Genomic DNA, 24,941 nt, shown 5'->3' with positions numbered 1-24,941 from the left:
AGTGAGAGCATACCACAACAATTTGTGGCATTCTCTAGGAACATTAACATGTTTATCTCCCCCTAACGATGGGAATACTGTCTCATCAAAGTGACAATCCACAAAACGTGCGGTAAAGAGATCTCCTGTCAAGGGTTCTAAATAGCGAACAATTGATGGCGAATCATAACTGACGTAAATTCTCATTTTTCTCTGAGGACCCATTTTGGTACGTAGTGGCAGCACTATTGGCATATAAACTGCACACCTAAACACACATAAATGTGAAACATCATGCTCATATCCAGTAACCAACTGTAACGGTGAATGAGGTTGGGTAACGGTGGGCCTCAGGCAGACCAGCATAGCTGCATGCAATATTGCATAACCCTAGGCAGACCAGCAGTTTGATTCGCATAACCAAAGTCCGAGCTATCAATTGAAGGTGCTTTATGAAAGCTTTTGCGAGGCCGTTTTGGGTGTGAACATGGGGTACATGATGTTCCACTTCAATCCCTACTGACATGCAATAATGTTCAAAAGTCTATGACGTAAACTCTCCAGCGTTATCTAGTTGAATCGACTTGATTGGATAATCAGGGTGGTGAGCCCTTAGCTTAATAATTTATGCTAGGAATTTCGCAAATGCAGCGTTGCATGTGGACAACAGGCAAACATGTGACCATCATGTCGATGCATCAACCAACACCATAAAGTATCTAAATGATCCGCATGTTAATTGGATAAGTCTGCAAATATCCCCTTGAATCCTCTGAAGAAACTTAGGAGGGTTGTGAATAAACTTTGTAATCAAGTGTTAAGTATTCAACTTCCCCAAAGAACACGCTTTGCATGGCGGGAATCCAATGTATGGAGATAAATGATGTCCATGTGATGATTTAAGGATACGGCACATCATGTCACGTTTAGGATGTCCCATATGGTCATGCCAAAGCAGTAAAGTGCTTTGGAACTCAGGCACAGGGCCGGCCACATGGTGGGCTTCTATGCCGCGAATGGTTGTTATGTACAACCCACTTGGGAGACGTTCCAACTTTTCGTGAATATGCTTCTAGCCATATTCGTATGAAGTGATACAAAGAAATTCAGAACCATTATCTTTAGTGGTTTCAATATGGTTTCACATGTATAAATATAATTCCATTAATTCAATTAATCAATTCGAGAAATAATATCCATAAAATAACAATCCATAATTCAAAACAAACCAAAACCAAACAAATTATTCCAAATACTTAGAAAAATTGTCTAAAATTAAACCATAAAAAAACCTAGACTCCTAGTGGGTTAGGCCACTAGGGGTAAAACATCCTAAAAACATGTATAAAATTTATTCTTCCATAGGAGCTTATGCCTTCTGAAAATCTGATATCTCTATGGATGTAGTAGCATCTTCAGGATGTTCCACATGTGCAAAGTTAGACTCATGACGGGAATGATACTTGGCAATAGCCACAGGGGTAACTCTGCATAAACGTGACCAATGATCATTTAATCCACAGTGGTAACACATGTCCATTTCAGTGGAAGCCAAATGGTAACTTTTCCTTTGTTCTTGAAGTTTGGGGAATTAAGGGTAAGGGGTTTGCGCTTTTGGGTCAAATTTCCTCCCTTGGGTGTGCCTTGTTTATGTGGACCTTGGGCCCGTGGTGCGGCTTGCCGCCCATTGCCATGGCCAAGATGATTTTTGCGTCGTTTGTGGCTACTAAAATTGGTTGCATGCGATTTAGGTGCGGCATTCGAGCCAGTAGGTCGAGCTTAATGTTTCTTCATTAAAAGCTGGTTTTGTTTTTTAACGAGAAGTAAAACAGAGATCAAATTCAAATATTTGGTAAACTTCTGTGCCTTATATTGTTGTTGTAGCACAATATTGGTGGCATGGAAGGTCGAATAGGTCTTCTCCAAAATATCTAATTCAGTTAATTCCACTTTACAGAACTTAAGTAGTGATCGGATTCTACAAACTTTAGAGTTGTATTCATTCATGGACTTAAAGGCTTGGAAGCGTAGATGTTATCAGTCGTGTCTTTTCAGGCAAGTAGATGTCTTTCTAGTGATCGAATCAGTTGATTAGAGTAAGCCAAAGGGTGTGTGGATCATCCTCAACGAGGTACTCGGTCTGCATAACATCATGGATATGTCTTCGAATGAAGAACATCGCAGTAGCTTTTTGAGCTTCGTCGACATGTTTGTCATCGATAGGTGCCTCAATGGTGGCTCTAATACCCTTTGCAGTAAGATGGAGTTTCACATCTTGAACCCATTGCAGGTAGTTTCTTCCAAATACTTCCAGAGAAGTGCAATCAAGCTTGTTCAAGTTCGACATGTCCCTAAAACGAAGGGTACAACAAAACGTGGTTAGTTATTTGGTAATCCATAGGCATACATCGTAGAACATTCGGGTTCTATAGACATGTATTGGTTTAATTTATGCATGAAAGTTACAGGTTTCATGTGGTAAGTTTTGAATGAAAACTTCAAATGCACTAAATATGAAACTACATGCTCAATTTAGTTTTATCAACGATTAGTTCATAAAGAAGAGGTTCCTGCAAAAACACAGAATGCAATATGCTAATTTAAGTGTAATGGATTTGAGTTGCTTTAGGAACTCAAGTGTGAAAGCTTTAGGACTACAAAAGGATGTCAACGGTTCAAAGTATAAATTATTGAATCATTAATGTCCAAAAGTGATCTTCAGGTCAATAATTTTGGATTAATTATCAAATTAATGGACTGTAAGTCACTTTTAATTAATTCAATAGATCAGGACCAAACGGGGTCGATCGTGGAAGCAAAATAATGACAAACAGGTCATATTAGCTTCGGTTGTTGATAAACCAAGTGATTATTAAATTAGAATTAACTAGCGTAAACCAAGGCGCACCAAAAAATATTTTAGGCATGATTTATAGCGCGGGGATGCCAAAAAATTGGTATCGAGTCAAAAAAGACATGGGAGTGGGCCCTGCAGGTTTGGTTGTAGGCATATTGGGTCACAGGAGGGCTGCAGGCCTCGGGTCGTGTGGTTTGGGGAGCCCAGCAACCAACGTTGCTAGTATTGGGCCAAGTAATTGGACACGGGTGCAGGCCCAGCCAAAAGCTAGCCGTGGCTTAGTCTAGGAAGCCCAGCCGAAGCTGGGTTCCGGTCGGGGCAAGCCAAGTCCAGCAGCAAAAGCTGTAGGCAAGTGGGCCTAGGCAAGGTTAAAGCCTAGCAAACGGCATGGGCTTGCTACAGGCAGGCTTAAGGCTCGGGACAAAGCCCAGCAGCACAAGGCTGCTGACAGGTTAAGCTGAGAATACATAGACAGGTCCAAGAAGGTTGTAGGCTTTCTGTGGAGATGGGCTGAGCTTTGGGCCCGGGTAAGCCAGCCAGGTTGAAGGCCCGGTGTGTCCGTGTAGGCGCAGCTAAGCTTGAAGGACTCCTACCATGGTCCTGACGTTGGAACAATGTCGTCCTGGTAGCGTGCTCGACGCAGCTGGGCTGCAGGCTAGCGCGAAGGACAACGGCGGTGCCACGACCGTGCCGCATAGTTCCTGATTTTTTATTTTTTATTTTTCAATTTCTCTAGGGTTTGAAAAAACCCTAGCTTGCTTCTAATTTATTTATATGCTTTGACTCACAAATTCCACATAGCAATATAATTGTAATGCATGAAACATATACAATATATATCAAAAGGAAAATATAAACATAGAGGGGTTCATGCATCATGGGGAATGTTTTCATGCTTCTTAGACGTTTCAAATAACTTCCTTTATTTTAAGCGTACTTGATTGGTAGAAAACACATAAAAGCCTTTGAATTTTGTAGAAGAGAGCCTCCTCCTACGATTATTCAGTTCCTTAGCTTCTGATAAGAACGTGCTGATAACGTGTTGTAGGCCTATTTAACTGAGTTATTCCAAAGGGATAGAGAGAGGGAGGTCGGCGGTAGTGAGACAGAGAAGAGAGAGATTTAATTGTGAGATGTGTGTTGTATCACCCCGTTGTGCCTTTATTTATAGTAGTAGGATATGTTAAATCCTTACCCTTTTAGGATTACAACTCTAATAAGAATTAGACTACTAAAAGGAATAAAAGATACTCCTAGATACACTAGGATTTACACAATCACATTCATATTCTAAATATGACTGCAACAAAATTTTATTAATTAGTACAAGAATAATATATTTGAACGAGGGCAATTTAGTAATCAAGCAAGTTTTAATTTTGATTCAGATGAATTAGTAGACAAGTTATATGAAACTAATATCATTCTTATCCAATTCCAGCTAGTTTAGTAAACAACTTTAATAGAAGTGTAATTCTGATTCTCCCTCAATCCAAGTACTCCTCAATTCAATTCCCTTCAATCTGATTACGAATGATTAAACGAGTCAAAAATGCAATTTTCCTTTTTCATGGATGTACAATGCCTTGCTTATATGACTTGGATTTTCAATCATTTGTTTGTCTAACTCATGTTTTTTTTTTAATCCCCAATCAAACTTATATTTGCAAATTGTCAACTAACTCTTTGTCTATAGATATTTTTCTTCCTAATGATTAAGACGAAAAGTCAAAAAGGTACCCCTTGTGTAGGCACACAGTGCAAGTAAGTTGATATTTCTAGAGTTCGGATCAATTTTATTTTTATCTCATAATCACAAGAGATGTAACACTCTCCAATGCAATGTTAATAACATGAAAGATGTATGTAAGTCATTCTTCGTGTCCATGGTAAAGGGTTAGATGGTTGCCTTACCCTTCTTTGAATAGTTACAGCTAATTATATATATATATATATATATATATATATATATATATATATATATATATATATATATGTATATAAGAAGGGGTGATGAATTAACCACACAACATAGCATCAAGTTGGATTGGGTGTTTATGTTTATATATATTTTATTTTTTTTCGGTTAAACGATAGAAGATTTTATTAGATTGGGATAGAAACTTGTAACACATTGAACAACGAATCCAGCTCAGAACAATCCCACCTACAAAGGTCATCCAAACGTGATACAAATGAAGCCCCTAAATGTGCTATCCTAGTGAATTCTCGCGAAGCAAACAAAACTTTAAATTTTTTTTCAGATCATTGGTGGATAACAGTTTCGAATTTGAGATCTCTTCAAATATCATAAAATAAAAATAGCACCACATGAACAACTTGTTGATAATTACAAAACAATTGTTGGATCAATAGTCGTTCAACTTGAATGATGATTACAAAACAATTGATAATTACACCACATGAACAACTTGTTGATAATTACAAAAATAGCGTAAAATAAAAATAAACAATTGTTGAGATCTCTTCAAATATCATAAAATAATTACACCACATGAACAATTGTTGAGATCTCTTCAAATATCATAAAATAAAAATAGCACCACATGAACAACTTGTTGATAATTACAAAACAATTGATAATTACAAAAAAAATTTAGGAATGATGAAAAAAGTAATTAGTGTTTATGGTAGTCAACTACTCTAACCAAATTATCCTAATCTGTGATTAAGAAATCAATTTTAACAACAATTTGTTTTTTAAGTTTCCAACAATCTAATGCATTGCCATATGTAATAACTACATCATTTAGTATTTGTTCAATGGAGCCATTTTTAATATAAATTAATTTATGTGATAAAATAATTTACCTACTCCTTAATTATATAAGCAAGTGCGCAAACTAAAATAATTTACCTACTCATTATATATGTAAGTTAGAAAATTGTTTTTACAATATTTTAAGTAGGCAATAGCATCAATACCCCCTTATACATTTTAGTGGAAGGGAGCCGAACAAGGTGGCACACATGCTATCATGTATGAACTTGAGTTATGATAACATTATGACGTGGTTTGAGGAACCCTATTGCAACTCTTGATCTTCTCTTGGAAGATAGCAATTCTTAATTAATTATGTTGGTGCGTGACACTCTTTTTGCATTCAACCGGGTTGAAAATCCCGACAAGATTTGTATCGAGGCCTTCTATTTGCACTCTATCATCATTGATATACGTATTCCATTTGTTATTAATGAATATCGTATATTTTCTAAAAAAAGAAAGTAAGCAATAGCATCAATACCCCCTTATACATTTTTTTTATATTTTTCTTCCAGAATCATTAATATTCGTCCGATAGTATGAAAAATATTTCATGACATTAATTCACATAATATCCATATAATTAATTAATTGATTGTAGATAACAAATAATATCCATATAATTAATTGTACATAACGAATAAGTAATTGGGGTATTATAGGCATCTAAAAATACAAATTGTGTAAAGTTAATCCTAATTAAGAAATTTGCTTGGGGTGACGCCTAATAATGGGTTTCTAGTTAAAAAAAAATTAAATTTTAAAGGCTAAAGTCATATTTTCATTTAAAAGTAATTAACCAAACCAAAACAAAGAAGGACATTATAAAAGATGAAATTTTATTCCTAGTCGTGAACGGTTGCAGCTGAGACGAGTTGTAAACTCAAACATGTGAATTGTGAGTTTTTCGCACGGGATTGAATGAGTCGCAAGGGTTTTCCTCGTTGCCGGAGAAAAAGACATGGATACAAGAGAATTACAAAGTTAGCTTAGTTGGTTATGAACAATTGAAAACCAACCATAAAAGGAGAGACCATAACCTGACTCCTCTTGAAACTTGCAAGTTTCAACTCTCAAATTGTAGCAATTAAGCATGCTTTACACAGAAGAAAGATGCCTAAATGGGCAATCCAAACAGAAGGAGACCTCTCATTGCCAATATCTTCAAATATTTCCGGCACGACATTCCGATATTCCATGAGTTCACAAAGTTATGGACCAAAAAGTATCATCAAAGCTAAGCAATCAATTAGGTTAAAGTCAATTTCTTGCCTAAATATTGAGAGAGGAGGTAAAATGTATGTAATCTTACATTATTTGTATACATCAACCAATTGTCTGGATCCAAGTTACAATCTAAGAATGAACAAATATGATGACAAGGAAAAAAAAAACAGAAAGTTAACACAAATTCGAATGTCTTGAAACATCAAAACAGAAACTGGTTAAATACCGAGGGTGGTCGATTTTCAGTTGTTGGAATGTTTGATGATCCTCTGGAGAACCACGGTCCTTGCTCTTCGAATGTCGCGGCTGCAGATATCAGCTTGAGTTCCCAAATCCTCCACATTCTTCATAAACACTCCCAACTTCTTTTTAATGTCCTCTATTGCAACTTTCACCGCGTCTTCCTCAATGGCAAAGCTTGCATTGTGCAAGATGGACTCGATATCAATTTCCAATCGATCAATGAGAACCCGAATGTTGTCCAAGTCCTTAATGGCAACATAAGTTCCTACTTGCATTGAGCTAAGCACTTCCCTTTGACCCCTCAAAGCAAGTTCGTAGTTTTTCCACAAGGAGTCAATCCACTTCCCCATTGAGCCTATCGGGATAGAACTAGCAGCGGCCAGAGCTGCTGCGACGGGTGGAGCAGCCATGGCTGCCGCCACAACAGAACAAATCAACACGGCAGCGAATGTAGCAACAAATATCATATTAGTCACCTTCCTCCAAGCATTAATACCTTTGAGCTTCTTATCGAGCTTGTTCTTTCGCAGTTGCAACTTCTCGAGCATTGATATTTGTTGCTTATAAACAGATTGAAATATTTGAAAGAACTCCTCAGTAAAAGGATCACCTATCGTCTTGAAATTCTTCAATTCCTCCAAAGTCCTCGTGTATCGACTGCCTCCCATTTCGGTTTCCTCCTCGAATTGCTGAAGCGCAACGAGAATAAGCAACTGGCTATCGCGAGCTCGCTTCAAACACTTGTCCAATGCAGTACAGAAATCCAGTGTCTGCAAGCTGTTCTCAAAATACTCCTCAACCAGCTCAAACAACTCCTGATTTTTCCATATGTCTTTCTTGCACTCCAAGATAACTTTCACAACTTCCTGATTCATCTCCAACAGACATCCTGTCACCTCCTTCAAGGAATCGAAGGAAAGGGCTCGGACTTCGACTCCTGCTGCGATTGTGTTGATGACTTGATTGGTCCGGGTATGGAGGTTCGTGTCGAAGGACTGCAAGTCTGCATCGAGCTTGCAAGCTGCCTCATATGAAGTCAACTGATCAGTTGTGTATTGCAAATTGTTCAGATTGATAGCAGATGACGATGTTTCAGCGCTCCTTTTGCTCATATGGCTTCCCATGGCTTCAATCCAGATCTAAACAAGCAAAAACAGAAGAAACCCAGAAATAAAAAACCATGAAATTCTTCCCCAAATCAAATCTCCAACCCCAGATTTCAGACAAAATAATAAGGAACATGCAGATTTGAGCAAAACCCACTTCGCCAAATCCAATGAATTTCTACCTTTTATACAAAAAAATCAACCTTGAAGACTCCACCGCCACAAATCAGTGAGTAAAAGCATTAAAAGCAGCAAACTTTTTGAGCTTTTCCAACCGACCTCAATAAACAAGACCAGCCCAAAACAAAATGAACAGAGATTTCCAACTTTGACAGGAGAATAAAAAAAAATCGATAAAATAGATGATGGGTTTTGATTAAATAAAGGTGGTGGGAGAGATGAACGAGAAAATTTGAAGAGAAAAAAAGGATTTTAATGGGAAAGAAAATATGGGGTTTGGGGTTTTGAGATTTCAGATTTTGGGAATAACTTGCACGCATGAGGGAGAAATGAGTGCAATGGGGATGGAAAATGCGGGAAGCAATGTCCATTCTCTCTCCAAAATCTGTGAGGGAGTTTTGTGTATGTGGCTGAGTTAACAGTGTTAACGCGCAAAGCAACAGTTACCGCCTGACCCTGAATTTGTTGGAAGGATTGGGGGTGGCGGAGGAAGCTTCAGACCAAAGGCTTTTGCTTTTTGGTTTTGTTTGGTTTGGCAGTAATTATGGCAAAAGCCAAAGCAGTGCAGAACAAGTCTAAGTGATGGTCCCTTGGACCAAGAAAAGGTAAAACAGCTGCATTTGTACTGTTTACAGAGGGTTAAAAGCTGTTTGAGAGGGCCCTACCCACAGTCTAAATTACTCAAATACCCTCACGAAGTTTCTAATCATGACTTTTTAGTTTAGATTAGTCCAAAGTTTGAATCCGCTTTGGTAATTTTATTATTTTAAAGGCCAAATTGGATTATTCATTCCCGTGGTCATAGGAAACTTGCATGATGGCCCCCGTGGTGAAAAAACTAGGAATTAAACTTCTGTGGTCAAGAATGTTAGGAAATTTAGTCCAAAAATAAGATTTCTGTTAAATAACTGTTAAAAGTATAGGTAAAACTGTATTTTCAGTTTCAATTGACATTTAAAATAAATAATTTTTTTATAACAATTAACAAAAAAAATAATGCTTAATTTTTTAAATAAAAAAAGCCCCAATTCAATGTCAATTGGAACTGAAAATACAGTTTTACCCCAACTTTTAACAGTCATTTAACAGAAATCTTAGTTTTGGACTAAATTTGCTAACATTCTAGACCACAGGGGTTTAATTCTTAGTTTTTTCACCACAGAAGTCATCATGCAAGTGTCGTATGACCACAGGGATGAACAATCCAATTTAGCCTATTTTAAAAGAAGATCGGTAGGTAGTTTTGTCACTATAATTTATCTTTTGGGGTTAAAAATACTCTAGAAGCATTTCAGACTTTGTTTAGAAATCATCGTGTGATTCACAAGTACCAAGAAACAAATTCAAAACGTGTCATGTAAAATACGGACTTAAAATTTATCGTTAATCTCTGAACGTCTAGGCCATTCCGTGATGGTTAATCCAATTTCATAATTTAGATTATGGATATAATAAACATACACTTTTCTCTTTTTATAGACTCATTTTTTATTTTATTTGTTAATTTTGTTTAATTTATTTAGTCAAACAACTATAAATTCAAAGGTTATTTGAAAGACTAAGAAAATCTGAATCAACTCACTTTAAATTAAATCGATCTCTTGAGAAAAATAAATGATAACATTTTTGTTTATAACTCAAATTAATGTCATGTTTATCAACTTTTCATTTTTAGTTATTTCACTTTATGATTCTGATAAACATCAAATATTAGATAAGAATGAAAGAAAAACTAAAGGGAAAAGCCATAGTATTTTCTAGAACAAGATACTAAACTTTCTCAAAATTTCCAAATTGTTTTTCACAAGCATGCCTTCTAAGATTTTCTTTCTTTTTTCATCTAGTAAAGGAGAGTGAGTAAGATTTGAATTTCTTCCACGAGTGCAAATGTTAAGTGTTATATCATCAGCGCTATAATTATTATAGTTATTAAGAAAACGTACAGTCTTCAAGAAGGACATAATGAATTAAATTTGAATGCTCTTTGAACCAACATAAAATGAAATCAGAAAATAAGGCCAACTTGACAAATTAAAGCGCCACACAATTGGCGGAACAACGAGTATGACATACTCTAGAAGTAGCACGTTATAACAGTCAGCTAGAACATAATGAAGAAAATGATGATTACACATGAGCTAAATTATATACTTTATACATTTCAAAATTCTCATCATGCACCCATAAAACATGCATAATTTGCAAAGAAAAATTAGAAGTGAAGGGAAAGTACCTGTGGTGTTTGATGTTCTTCAAATTTGTTAATCTGGTAATGCAAGCAACTAAAATTGTAGGCAATAGAAAGAGAGCTCCAAATTAACTCAAAGAAAATGATGGTTTATCTTGTCAAAGGGTCAGCATCTCAATCATAACCTCGATGTTTATAATCTGAATCCCAAACAGTAACTTGCCAATCAAGAAATCACAAACTTAAAATTACAAATTTACCTAAATTTTTTTATCATCCATCTTGTAGTTTATGTAGGAAGCTATTGAGTTTAAGCTTTTAAGTGGCAGTTTCGTAATACTTGTGGACATTGAGGGGTTTAGTAAAACTCCCCTTACGGGTAGGAAAGCTGCCGAAAAATTGTCAAAAGCAAGGCTGTTTACACCGCGTGGTCCGATCCACCTGCTTTTACGTCGTCACGGCGTCATGGTTTTGTTGACACGTGTTTCCAGGCTACTGGTTGCCGCCAATGGGAGATTTCAAACACGTTTCCACGCTACGTCACATCATATGGTTCGTGACGCGCTCCCGCTTCTTTTTTATTTTTATTTTCATATTTTTTATTGCTTTTATTAACAAGAAATATTAAACTCTTATCTTTTTCTCATCCATTTTGCATACCACACTGCTTCCATCACAAGATAAAAGCCCTAATTTATGATGTGGTGTATCTTTCTGGCTCCGCTGAATGCTCTAACAAAAAATGTCCATAGTCAGGTGCGAATGTCCATAGTAATAGGCATTAAATATGATCGTAACTTTACAATATTGTCAGAAAAAATGTTTTGATAATCTTAATCTATGGTTAAGTTGTACATTTAACCATTGAATATACGTTTCCTTATAAATATATGCTTAGTTTTTGTTTTGAAACCTACAACAAATTGGAAAAAAATCCAAATAAAAAACGAAGAAAGAAAGAAAATTCAATAGAAAATTGTTAGGGTTTTTGGCAAAAGAGAGAGAGAGAGAAGAGGAACAAGTAATCGAAGATATTGTCAACTCGATTTCATCAGGTTGGCATGCATGAAGGAAACGATTTGAGCCAAAGTGGATCTAAATCATCATCAAGCACTCCATCCCTAACCTCATTGACTATGAGAGCCAATGGCAATGTGAAACCACCTGTCCAACAAAAAAAGTTGAAACCAGTATTATTAAGTGAAGTTACTTATCGTGGTGTATCAATGGGGAAAAAACTCATGTGACTCAAAGACGTGGACTTGCAATCAAGCTCATACACTCATATTCATGATCATTTGCTAGCTACTGTAAAAATAATTATTTATTTATTTGGTAAATTATTTACATCTTTTTTTTTAATTTAATTTTCCATTTTTTTTAGACCATCTCAGTCCTTGGATTAAAACTTCAAATTTTTAACCCAAAAAATTTAGGTTTTGACTCAAAAACTATTTTTCTCCTCCAACTCTTTTGAGTTAAAATTTTAGCCCGAGATTATTAAAGAATGAATTTAGAATAATTTTTCCCTTAAAGTAACTTTGAAAAAAAATTATGTAGATTATCCTAATTTAAATTTGTGAAAATTTTAACCTAAAAATATTTAGATTCTAATAAATATTGAAAAATCTCTAAACCGACACCATGAAACTCGTGGAACACTATGAAAGAATATGAAACATGTAAAATTTTTTTTTTTAATTACTTCAGCCGTTGGATTTAAATTTGGACCATTAGATTTTTTTTTTCTACTATTAGATTTGATCATATTAGATTTTAGTCGTTAGATTAAATGAATTTATAAATATAAAACTAAAAAAAGTACACATATATGGTGGTCCAACTTCACTAACCCATAGGAAATCCTAAGCTAAATTTGTCCCAGAAATGAGTTTTTGGTTAAAACTCATATTTGCCCCAAGGTTGGAGCAAGTTGGAGTAAGTTTAAAAACTAAAATTTAAGTTTTAATCTAAGAATTGAAGTAGGTCTTAGGTCCTAATCTCGAAAAAGAGAATATATTGTTTAATGCGAATTGTAGCTAAGAGCATCTCTAAATGAGATGCCAAATTGTCTACATAAGCTATAATAGTAAAAAAAAGACAGCCACTAAATGTTTCCAACTGAAATGCCAAATCATATGTGGCATGACATGGAATGGCAGCAAAGGAGCTTATTGTCAAATTTCACAGCTTCAAATTTTTTTTACTAATTATTAAATGTCTTTTATTAATATTTTAATGTCATTTATTATTTGATATTTCAATGCAATGTTTCAATACCAATGCAATCTATAAATAATATTATAACCGTTAGTACAGATTACCAATGCAATGTTTAATTTCTTTACTGTTAGTTCATTGAATTTAAAGTATAAGACAGAAATTAAGAAAAAATACTAATGTAATAAAAAAAAAGTCAAAATGCCACATAAGCTGTCGAATTTAAATTTTAGGTTCAAAATTTGACATCTCCCTTGGAGATGGTCTAAAAAGTTTTTGAGCATTTGAAAGTTGGAAAAGAGAGTGGTTGAGGCAAAAGATAAATGTGTTTCTCCAAATGACAACGAAATAAATACCAAAAAGAGAGTAGTTCTGTCCCTTAAAACATCTGACAACAAAATAAATACCGAATGTGAATTCTCCAAATGCATACATGCTCTAAAATATAACAAGAGAGATGGTTGATATGAAGGTCATCGGATCATTACATGCTAACAATATCTCCAATGGGAATTTCTACTTAGGACTCCTACAATCACTTTTGAGGACTCATTTAGGAGCTTTAGAGGAATATTCAAGTCCCTAAAAGAATATTGTCTATATTGGAAATTCTTTATATTATCCCTGAATATAGGGACTAAAATATTAAAAAAATTATTATTCATTTGATTGAAATATTGTAACAATTGATAAAAATAAAAAATAAAAACTATTTCTAACATTGATTTTTCAAGAATTAAAAAAAAAGAAAAAGAAAAAAGGCAACTTAGAAGTTGCCCCACTTGGGTGGGTTCAAAAAACATAAAGAGCAACACCATTTCCACTCAAAATTAATATGGAGTTCACTATTTGAGTCCTTATATGTAGTACTCATATTTGAGAATTCTTTTGAGGTATCCGGCAAGACCCTATGTATTGAGATACTTTGAGGACTTCAATTCCAGCCCATTGAAAGTCATTTGTCCCTATATTTAGGGATTATGCGGTTGTAAGGACTCCATTTAAGGTCTCCATTGGATATGCTCTAAAAAAATTATCATTTAATGTATTGAGAAACTCTCAATTTCATGAAATGGTAAATGCCACAAATTTTGCACCCAAGGGGTACAAGGCTCCTTAAATCCAATAGAGTAGTTCTGTCTCTTTAATATGAAGGAGCCTTGTAATTCTAGAGTGCTTTATTTATTTATGGTGCTTACCATTTCATGAAATTGAGGATTTCTCTGTACATCAAATGAGATTCCATTCGCACATACTGCTAATGTTGGAATATGATTACGATAACATGGTTTTCACAATATGTGTAATCATATGTGAAGGTACACCATAACATAGGTGTACTAATATACATATGATTGTAGTGAAATAAGTTAATTAATTAATAAAGAAAATAATATAATTATTTATTTATTTAACTAATTAATTCTAAAAGAATATGAACATTTGTATTTCAACGTGAAAAGTTAAAACTTCCCCTGAAAAATACAACTCCTCCAGAAAGCTTATTTCCATCTCTATATATTTGTCAAATCCCCTTCTGTCAGGTTCATTCAATTCCGTTCTCACTCTCTGTGCATATCCTTCACACCATATTGTGATTGATAGTCTAAACGACATTGGTTTCCGATCCTGTGAACTACCCAATTTCTATCATTGGCCTCAGAGCCAAGTTTTTTGTTTTCATGAATCAAAACAATTTTCCCAGTTTTCATCCGAGGATGTCTCGAACTACATTTAAGACTTCTTCTTCATCAAATACTGAATCCAACAATGTTCTTACTAAGATTTAACTTGAGAAGAAATTAGGGAATAGGACGTTGGTGGATAAGGAAAATATTCAACCGATTTTGATCGAAAGTTTAGAATTGGCATATGAGAATTTTCTTGCAGAACCCAAAACCCACAAAGATACCCAAACTTTCAAACATTATAGCATGTTTGAAATTCCATCCTACAACTCGTTTGAACCCAAGCCTAAATTAACCTAACAATTTGAACTATATTCCCCACACCATTTTATTCAGCAGAGAACAAAACTCGATCTGCCGTTGAACCATTTCAGCGTTCAAATTCACTAAGTTCACTCCCCGACTATAATTACCATTATAAGAATTTGAACGAATTACATCCAGAGGGTTTACTCAATCCTATTAGAACCTCAGAAAATCCATTGTAATGGTTGGCTGCAAAAACCAAACCTGCACAAAAACCCGAAGACCTGCAGTGTCCCATTGAACCCATATTCTCTGAACTTTTTTCTGAAATTTGGTCACAAAACCCAAGAGTTTTACTTGCACCATCGCGATTGATTCGTAGTCCTTCGCTGATTGCAGCAAATCTGAGATTGAACTCGCGGTTTTTGTGCCTTCCTCCGTCATGGTCTTGCCTTCCGCCGTGGACCTACTGTAGCACCCTACTAACCTATAGCAGGCAGCATCGTATTCGTGTTCATCCACCTGTGGTCTTGTCCTCTCGTAGTAATACACAACACCGACGACACCGATTTCCTTCAAGACAAATTGTTTCTGCCGTTCGTGATTACCCACCGGGTAGCGGGATGAATTTTCTTCAGAAGAGGGAACGATCACATCTTTTTCAGAAGAAAGAGTGTGATTCACAAAGTCGAAATCAAGGAAAGAACTCCTCCATTTTTCAAGATTCCTTTGTTCAAAGAAATAGGGGATTTTCTTTTAGTACTGAGTACTAGATAGTGCACGTGAAGGACCAGGAGACAATAATAAAGATTATTGTCCATCAGAAAGTCAAATTCGCAGGTCCTTTGAGGTGGGCTCATCTTCAAGTAAGCCCAATTTGAAAAGCCACCTACAACCTTGGCAGCTCCTTTCAATTCAAACTCAGGTGATATTAATTCTGTTTACCCCAATAATTGCACTCATAAAGTTGATTTGTGGAATACTTTGAATAATAGTCACAAAGATCAAAAGTGGAAGCAAATGTTTAGTTTTCGGAATTCTAGAGTCAAAGTGCTTAATTATTTGGATCAATATAATACCCATTACTGTTTTATATATCCTGATTTAGCACAAAGAGAAATTTCAATTGCAAGAAATTTAAGGGGACCAAGACCACTAAGAATTGAAAGAGAATCCAGTAGACGAGACGAGACTACTTTTGTGCACGAAAATAGAGGAAGAATTGATCACGCTTGCCCAAGTAGACAAGCAAGAAATCCACGAGCCTTTTATCAACGTGATCGGCTGAACAAGTACTCGTCTTTCACTGATTGGACAAAGCCTTTGTGAGTGTGTGTGGTATATGCTACTAAAAATAAATAAGTTTCTATATTTTATTTTATTTTAGTCTTTAATTTATTAAGAACATTTAGTATTTGTGGCTTGTAATAATTAAAAGTACACTAGTAGTATTTGTATTTGTATTTAAGTTTGTATTAAGTATTGTGTTTGTTTTGTAATTTTTTGAGCTATGGCAACTAAATCTTCCAAATCATAAGTTTTTAAAATAGAGAGGTTGAACAATGTTAATTATTGAATATGGAAGAGAAGGATCACTTATCTTTTAACCCATGACAATACTTTATACGCTATCAAGGATGAGAGGCCCCTTGGGCCCTCTAGAGTTTATAATAAATGGGTGGAAGATAATGAGTTGGCTAAGACCACCATTCTAAATTACATGGAAGATATATTAATACCTCTCTATGAAGAATATGATTCGGCCAAAGAAATCATGGATGTACTTGAAAAGAAGTATGGCCCTAAATCTTAAACATACATTCAGTTATTGCTTGAGCAATACACTGGGACAAAAATGGAGGAAATTGATTCTATGGTCGATCATATTACTAAAATGGAGGTAATGGCAAAAGACTTAGCCAATGCTGGCCATCCAGTTTCTGATAAAATGTAAGTTAGTGTTCTTCATCGTAGCCTCCCAAATTCTTGGAAAAATGTAGTTACTTCCATGACTTATGGTCAAATGGAATTAACGATAGATACATTGCCTGCAATTTTGGCTATTGAAGAAGTTCATACAAATTATAGGAAAAATGAAATTGGACAAGGCAGAGCCAACCTCCTCATAGCGGAAGATTCTCATAAAAACAAGCAATAGATGCACAAGCCACATAGTAGTAACAAGCGTCCGAACTTTAAAAAGTTTGGACACTGCAACCAGAACAAGTTCAAAGGAAATGAGAGTACATATTACAACTGTGGAGAGACTGGACATTATAGGTACAAGTGCCCAAAATGACGCAAGAACAACAAAAATCCTAAAGAACTAATTTTGAATGTCTCTGAAGCACTCATTATTGAAGATCAAGGACACTAGTGGATAGGCTCAAGAGCAACTCTTCATGTATGCAAGGACAAAAGTTGCTTCATCAATTTCAAGGAGAAAGCACTAGGAGAACATCGTCTCTAAATGGGCAACAAAACTTATGTCGATGTTTTGGGTGAAGGAGATTGCAGGATCAACAATAGTAAATCTACCATTGTGCTTGAAAATCTACTCTTTGCACCAAATATAAGGAGGAATCTTGTCTCTGTCTCTGTCCTAGAAAAGAAAGGTTTTGAGACAAGGTTCATGAATGGTGCTATCACTATTGGAAAAAAGGATTATATTTATGTAAGGGGAATAAGAGTCGATGATATGTACTCAGTTTGTATTAATAAAAGTATCTCTTCCGAGTATGCCTCTGTCTCTATTGTTCAAAATTTGTCATATTCATGGCATTTACGTTTAGGTCACATAAATAAAAATAAAATGATATGCATGAGTAAAAATGGAATGTTGCCTCAAGTATTTGCACATGATTTTGATACATGTGAATCATGTATTAAAGGAAAAATGATAAGAAAATCATTTTCTCAACATTGAACTTCTACAAATTTACTTGAGATACTGCATACAAATTTATGTGGACCAATGAGAACTAAAACCCATAGAGGAATGAAATATTTTTTGACTTTCATCGATAATTATTCCTATTATGGACATGTCTACTTTTTGCAGCATAAAATTGAAGCCTTACACAAATTGAAAGAGTTCAAGGCAAAAGTAAGATCCATAAAGACCCTTAATAGTGATAGATGTGAAGAATTTGAAGCCTCTGATGATTTCTGCTAAGAGAATGATATTATGCCTTATACATCGCAACAAAATGGAATCACAGAAAGAAGAAATTGAACTCTAATGGATATGATGCAATCTATGATGTCTTATGCTAACTTACCTCTACATTTTTTTGGGTAAAGCTTTGTCAACTTCAGCATATATATTGAATAAAGTTCATATAAAGGCAAAACCATTGACTCCATATGAATTATGGCATGGGCGAAAACCAGATTTATCAAACTTAAAAGTTTGAGGTTATAAGGCGCATGTCCTCATTCCAAAGCCATTAAGAGATAAATTACAAGCAAAGACTTTGGAATGTAAATTCATAGGATATATTGATAATAGTGTCAGATATAGGTTTTATAATCTTGAGAAATGATTGATCGAAAGTAGAGATGCTAATTTTATTGAAACTACTGATTTGGTTCATACAATACAAAAATTGAAATCTTTGGAAGAAGAAGAAAATTCCCCTACAGAAGATCAAGATTTCCATCTTGATTTAGACTTGTCTCATGATCATGACATTGACAATGATCAAGTGGGAGACATAAATATGGGAGATCATAACAATGTCCATCATGACACACACATGGATGATAATCATGATATTATCATGGAAGATATAAATAATGGGAGAAATGATAAAATCGGTGGGAGTAAAAGAAAAAGGGAACCATCTAGAAGATTGAAAAAATCACTTTATTTTCAATCTTGAGGAGGTGGATCATTTAGTGGGAGAACCAGACCCAAGAAATTATAAATAAGCAATTGATAGTTTTGAGTCTTAACAATGGCAACAAGCTTGAATGGAGAACTAGATTCCATAAAGAAAAATGAAGTTTGGGAATTGGTTGATCTACCTGATGGAAGAAAGCCCATCAATTATGAGTGGTTACTTCGTAAGAAGTACAAATCATATGGTAGTTTAGATAAGTTTAAGGCTCGACTTGTAGCTAAGGGTTATACTCAGAAACCCGGTACAGATTTTATGGACACTTACTCTCCAATTGCTTTACATCCATTCGTATTCTTATGGCAATTGTTGCTAGAATGGATTTAGAACTTCATCAGTTAGATGTCAAAACAACATTCTTAAATGGAGATTTGAAGGAAGACATCTATATGATTCAACCCGAAGGTTATCATGTAAAAGGACATGAAAAAAGTCTATAAATTAATAAAGTCATTGTACGACCTTAAACAATCATCAAGACAATGATATTTAAAGTTCCACCAAGCCATTATGGAAATGGGCTATAAATTAAATCCATTGGATCATTGTGTTTACTCTTGGAAGTGCCAAGATAATTTCTGAATGTTGTCACTATATGTAGATGACATCTTACTTGTAGGTAACTCTATAGATATGATTGAAAAGACTAAGTCCTATTGGGGATCTAAATTTGAAATGAAAGATATGGGAGAAGCATCTTATGTTCTAGGAATTAAAATTACTAGTAAATAAAAATGCCAAAACGCTCTATTAGATCAACAAAATTATTTGAATAAAATATTTAAAAGATTTAATATGCAAGATTGCAAGCCAGTTAGCTAGTAACCTGTTTGTAAAGGAATGATGCTTTCCAAAAATATGTATCTGGTACAGAAGCAAGACATCATTGATATGCAAAATGTTCCTTATGCCCAAGCAGTTGGAAGTTTGATATATGTTATGACCAGCACAAAACCTGACATATGTCATGCAATTGGATTGGTAAGTAGATATCAATCCAACCTCGGAAAGCAACATTGGATGGCAGTAAAGAGAATTATTAGATATCTAAAAGGCACCCAAGGTATGAAACTTTGTTTCGGATTAAAATGATATGGATTTAGTTTGTTATTACGATGTAAATTTCGCAGGCGACTTGGATGACAAAAAATCAACAAGTGGTAACATTGTCTTGTTTGGTGAAACGGTTGTTTCTTGGTTAAGTAAGAAACAAGGCTGTGTTGCAAAGTCTACCATGGAAACAAAATATATATCTTGTAGCACAACAGTAAGTATTGCAGTATGGGCTAAACGATTTATCGATACTTTAAATACAAGTATACCTAAGGAGCCCGTCAATGTGTTTTATGATAGTAAGTTTGCCATCTTTCTGATAAAGAGTGGAGCAAATAGTTCCAAAGGAAAACACATTGATAGTAAATATCACTATATACAAGATATAGTGGAGAGATGAAAGGTAAAGGTCGACTACATACCCTTCGAAGAGATGGTGGCCGATCCAATGACCAATGGATTGTCTCTAAAAAAATTCAGAGAGCATGTGACTACAATGGGTTTGCAAAACATATAGATATGTTGTAGTGTGAGAAGTGTGGCATGCATGATTGTATGGTTTCAGGGATGCATGAAACATGGGCAAGTAGATGCGACTCTATCTGGTTCTTTAGTACTTGGTTGGTTAAGGATAGAGGGCACTAGCAAGGTAACCAGGTTATAATAAATTGCTTGAAAGTAAAATCCGTAATAAGCTTCAAGAAATAATTTATATAACATTGTGGCTGTTGAACAAAAAAATACATGACATATAAAAAATAAGGTCCATACAGATTGGGTCAAACTACAAGGCAAAACAAGATGTAATCCAGCCCAACAAAAATGAGGATGGGCTTTACATACATCCATAAATAATAAAATAAAATAAATATGCATTTCCCTACAAAAGAGGGAAGAAACATACAAAATCAGCGGCTCCCCCATTTCCTGCAACAAAAAGAAAAGTGGAGTCAGTTTAAGAGAAAATGGCGAAAAGAAAGGCCTCTATCCTCCCCCACGTAAGAACTCTGGAAACCTCCTAAGATGCCTATAAATAGGCATCAACCACAGCACATGGAGGACACGAAAAAAAGAGGGAGACGCTGCAGAAATTGAAGCACACGGAGGACGAAAGAAAAGGAAAGGTACGCTGCAGAAATTGAGATAGAATTTGAGCAACAAAAGAGGAGACTTTCAAGGAAGAAGAGCAAACTACAAGCGACAATCAGAAGGTACAAAACTATGATTCTTTTCTCTTCATCTGCTCTCCAGTAAAATTATTTTGCAGGCAAACATTGTCTTTAAAAAAACTTTGGGCAGTAACAAGAACTTATATGCTAGCAACTGTCGACGTTAGACAAAAAAAAAATCCCAAACAGAAATGGCAGTCGTACCACGTCTCCAACCGTCGTCTCCGGTGGTTTTCCAGATGGAACCCGTGCACCACGCGGCTTGAAGGAAATGGGTTTGGTATTGCCGTGTTGCATAAAACCAGAAGAACCCGAAGGAAGTCGCAGGATGTGGCTTGAAGGAGATGGGTTTTGGTGATGCCGTGTTGCATAAAACCAGAAGAACCCGAAGAAAGCCACTCACAAAGAACAACCATTATCACAGTGCTCACTCCGGGCGGCATGAATCCCACCAAAACGCAACAGATCCGCTTCCCACGGCCTCCTGCAATCTCTTGCGAGAAGTTTCGATATCTTTCTTTCTCTCTTCGGAGATACAACAGAGAAGCAGCAATCTTTTGGGTGTCTAAAGAAGTTTTGACATCTTTCTCTTTTCAGAAATGCGACAGAGAAAGAGCAACTTCTTGGGTGTTTGAAGAAGTTTCAGAGATACAACAGAAAAGAAACTATCATCCTCCACGATCGAACAAATGGGAAGGAAGAAACCATCGTGCCCAGCGATGGTCCTGAAACCCGCCGATGATGTAAGGACAGTTTCGAACAAAGCAACAGCAATGACGGACGAACAAGCAGAAGCCTTGCCTTTGTTTTTTACCATGACGCTGCGGCAGCACCTGGACAAAGAAGATTTGAAATTGAGATTTCAAGTTCTTTATCCCCGAAGCAGTACCTTCCATCCATACTTTTCGTCCATGACAAGAAGAAAAGGAGCAGCTCGTACCGTTCCCTCCTTCCGCGCACCGTTGGTTATGAGTGTTTAAAGAAAGCAGCCAGTCCTTCAATTTTCTTCCGTAGCAGAGTGATTATCATCACGATTTTCTGGTGCCTAGAGAACTGCGGCTGCAAGTTTCTTTAAAAAGAAAGGGAAGAGCCCTCGTGTTTTTTTTCCGAGTTCACACATGGTGGGAGAAGTTGCCTCAAAGACTTATTTTTTTTGTTTAAAAGAAAGTTCTCAAGCCGCTCTATTGTAGTTTATAAGAACTCCATCATAATGTGTGGTACCAGACAAAAAAATAAATATAAAATGGTGAGATGAAAAGGCTACGGCATGAGGGGGAAACAAAAGCCCCTCCAAAACTTTCCACTCACGAGGGCACTATGAGAAGGGCCCCATTTAATCGAATATGGTGCAGGAAGAAAAGAAAATATGGAAGCAAACTAACTAAAGGGTACAAAACAAATTTGCCCCTTGATATCTCTACGGCATGGGGACAAAAAGCCTACGACACTAGTTAAAGTCAAACAAAATTGGAAGGCTAAAGGTGCACCAAAATTGGTACAGCTGCAGTCCATGTTCCACCTGCTCTACGAGCACCAAGAAGCAAAATAAAAAAAGAAATAATAATCAACACTGTCATCTCAATCTTACAGCAGCTGCTCTAAGACACCAAAGATTGAAAAACATCATTGTTTCCTAAAGAAATAATGGGGAGATGATTCACGGAATTTGCATGCAAAAAGAAGATTATGTTAATCTCACAAGGAAATAAAGAGGACATACAACGACTCTCGTTGACTTCATAAAATTCTGAAAACTACGCCGCGTACTCAAATGAACAGCAGAAGATAACTATCTTCCTGACTCCACGAAAAGGTCCTGTTTGGACTTGGAAAGGTGAAAGAAGAAAAAAAGGCTTGCTGACATATTAGAAAGAAGCTTGGATTAAATGGGTTCAAAATCCCATGACAAATGGGTTTGAAAATTCAAAAGCAAAGTTAAAAAAAAGGGGGAGGGGCTCCGGCCTTTCATTCTTTTAAAGTTTCAAAAAGTCCTATTTCAAATAGGATGGAGTTGCTACAAAATCATGAGGAAAAGTCAAGCAAAAATAAAGTCCCATTTCACAAAGATCTATTGAATATTACCAAAGGTCATGTATGGGTTTCAAACAAGTCTGAATACCCAATTGACTTCTCATTTTTTCCTAGTCTGAACACAAGAATGCAAACCCAAATCAAGCAGTAATGAACTACGCCGGTTTGATTCCGTTAAGGATACGTAGGCAGTCTAATATCAAGCTTTAGACGCAACCGTGAAATTGAAACGAATCCCTGGTTTACATAAACTAAATTCACTTCTGCTATCAAATACCAAAATGGCACGAAGCCAAAGAAAAGTTTTTAAAGGGCACGAAGCCGTATCAAAGTCTCAAACGACACAAAGCCGAAGAAAAATCTCAAATGGCATGAAGCCATATCAAATTTTCAAATGCTCCTCGCCCGCATGAGCTGAAACTGCATAAGGCACTATGCTCCTCACCCGTATGAGCTAAAACTGCACAAGGCATCAAATCCAAATAAGTACCAACACCATGAACTACGAGTGACTTGATCCCTCAAGAGGGTACGTAGGCAATCTAGGGTTCGACCTAGGTGCAGTCACAAAATCAAACAAACACACAAATCCTCAAGTTATGATTTATTCAAATTAGAATCAAAGGGTATGCCTTTCCAAAAGAAAGGTTGTAATTAATAGGCGCGTAGCCTAGAATGGGTCGAACTCGAATTAATAAAACCCTCTTCGAAAAAAATGAACGAGGGTGAAATTATGACGAGTGAATTATTTGTTTACATATTATGTACAATTTTTGCTCAACAGTGGCGTATAGTGCAGGACTAAGTCATCATTTGTAACCGGGTATGGATTATTTTTCCTAGTTACTTGGATATGATGCCATTTTACTAAAGAGTAAAATGTTATCATATACAGTGGAATGGTGTGCACCAGGTAATGAAGCCATATATTTGATGTTACATTCAATTTGTTTATGAGTAATACTCTTAAGAAACAAATTAGAATAGGAAACCATTTATGTCATCATAATCAAGTGGGAGAAGTTGGAAAATGATTATGATAACATGGTTTTCACAATATGTGTAATCATGTGTGAAGGCACACCATAACATTGGTGTAATAATATACATATGATTGTAGTGAAATAAGTTAATTAATTAATAAAGGAAATACTATAATTAATTAATTAATTAATTCTAAAAGGATATTTTCGACAAAAAATATTCTAAAAGGATATGAACAGTTGTATTTTAACGTAAAAAGTTATAACTTTCCCTGAAGAATACAACTCATCCAGAAAGGTTATTTCCATCTCTATATATTTGTCAAATCCCTTTCTGTCAGATTCATTCAATTCCATTCTCACTCTCTGTTCATATCATTCACACCATACTGTGATCGATAGTCTAAGCGACATCCATTTTCGATCCTGTGAACTACCTAATTTCTATCAGCTACATCATCTTCATATCAGCCATCTCTCTTGTCAAAGTTTGGAATGCATATGCAATTGAGGAATCTATCCTTGGTGTTTGATTCGTCATCAATTTAGAAGTTTAAGAGACTGAGAAACACCATTGTCCTGCCTTAACTACTATCTTTCTCAAATTTTGAAGTGCTAGAAAATTTCCTAAAAATGATTTATATTGAGCAATATATAGTTTTTTCCAGGTTTAGGACCAAGTGAAAATGGTTGAAGTTTTATCATAAAACCAATTGGTAATATGGGGAGTAACCCAATCTATTATAAGCTTTTGCAAGGTTTTCCCCTTCACCAATATTGGACTCTTTTACCTTCATTCTCAACACACCCCGTCACATGTGGCGAAGTTTCAAGCCTAACACGTGGACAACACAATAGGGTAACCTGGAGTGCATGTGGCCATTTGGCTCACATATGAGACAGCTTACTCTAATATCATGAAGAAAGTTGAGGTTCCACCATAAAACCAATTGACAATATGGGGAGTAGCCCAACCTCTTACCTTCATATTCTCACATTAGAATCGTTTGAAGCCTATGTTGGATGATATAATTTTGCCAAGTCAAAATGCGTTCATCAAAGGCAGACAAATCCAAGATAATAT

At 35.6% G+C, this 24,941-nt stretch overlaps 1 protein-coding gene and 1 long non-coding RNA gene across 2 annotated transcripts; one reads left to right on the top strand and one right to left on the bottom strand.

The window, feature by feature from the left end:
* Positions 1-6,913: 6,913 nt before the first annotated feature.
* On the bottom strand, positions 6,914-8,917 carry LOC103449811 (UPF0496 protein At4g34320-like). Its single transcript, XM_029109591.2, has 2 exons — positions 8,380-8,917; positions 6,914-8,230 (listed from the first exon to the last, which is right to left on the bottom strand). The coding sequence occupies exon 2, from the start codon at positions 8,213-8,215 to the stop codon at positions 7,091-7,093; it is 1,125 nt and encodes a 374-aa protein (XP_028965424.1). The 5' UTR covers positions 8,216-8,230; positions 8,380-8,917; the 3' UTR covers positions 6,914-7,090.
* An 11,736-nt stretch (positions 8,918-20,653) lies between these two features.
* LOC139188830 (uncharacterized) lies at positions 20,654-22,255 on the top strand. The gene is made up of 2 exons (XR_011572172.1): positions 20,654-20,885; positions 21,011-22,255. It is a non-coding gene; the product is annotated as an uncharacterized lncRNA (long non-coding RNA).
* Positions 22,256-24,941: the final 2,686 nt, after the last annotated feature.

Source organism: Malus domestica, chromosome 10 (assembly GCF_042453785.1).
Source record: "Malus domestica chromosome 10, GDT2T_hap1".
Taxonomy (NCBI): domain Eukaryota; kingdom Viridiplantae; phylum Streptophyta; class Magnoliopsida; order Rosales; family Rosaceae; genus Malus; species Malus domestica.
The sequence above is the reverse complement of the archived record's forward strand: the minus strand, read 5'-3'. Positions and strand labels throughout refer to the sequence as shown.

What these genes read in the sequence shown, in the direction of transcription:
- LOC103449811 (XM_029109591.2), bottom strand. Translation starts at nt 8,215, where the DNA reads ATGGGAAGCCATATGAGCAAAAGGAGCGCTGAAACATCGTCATCTGCT.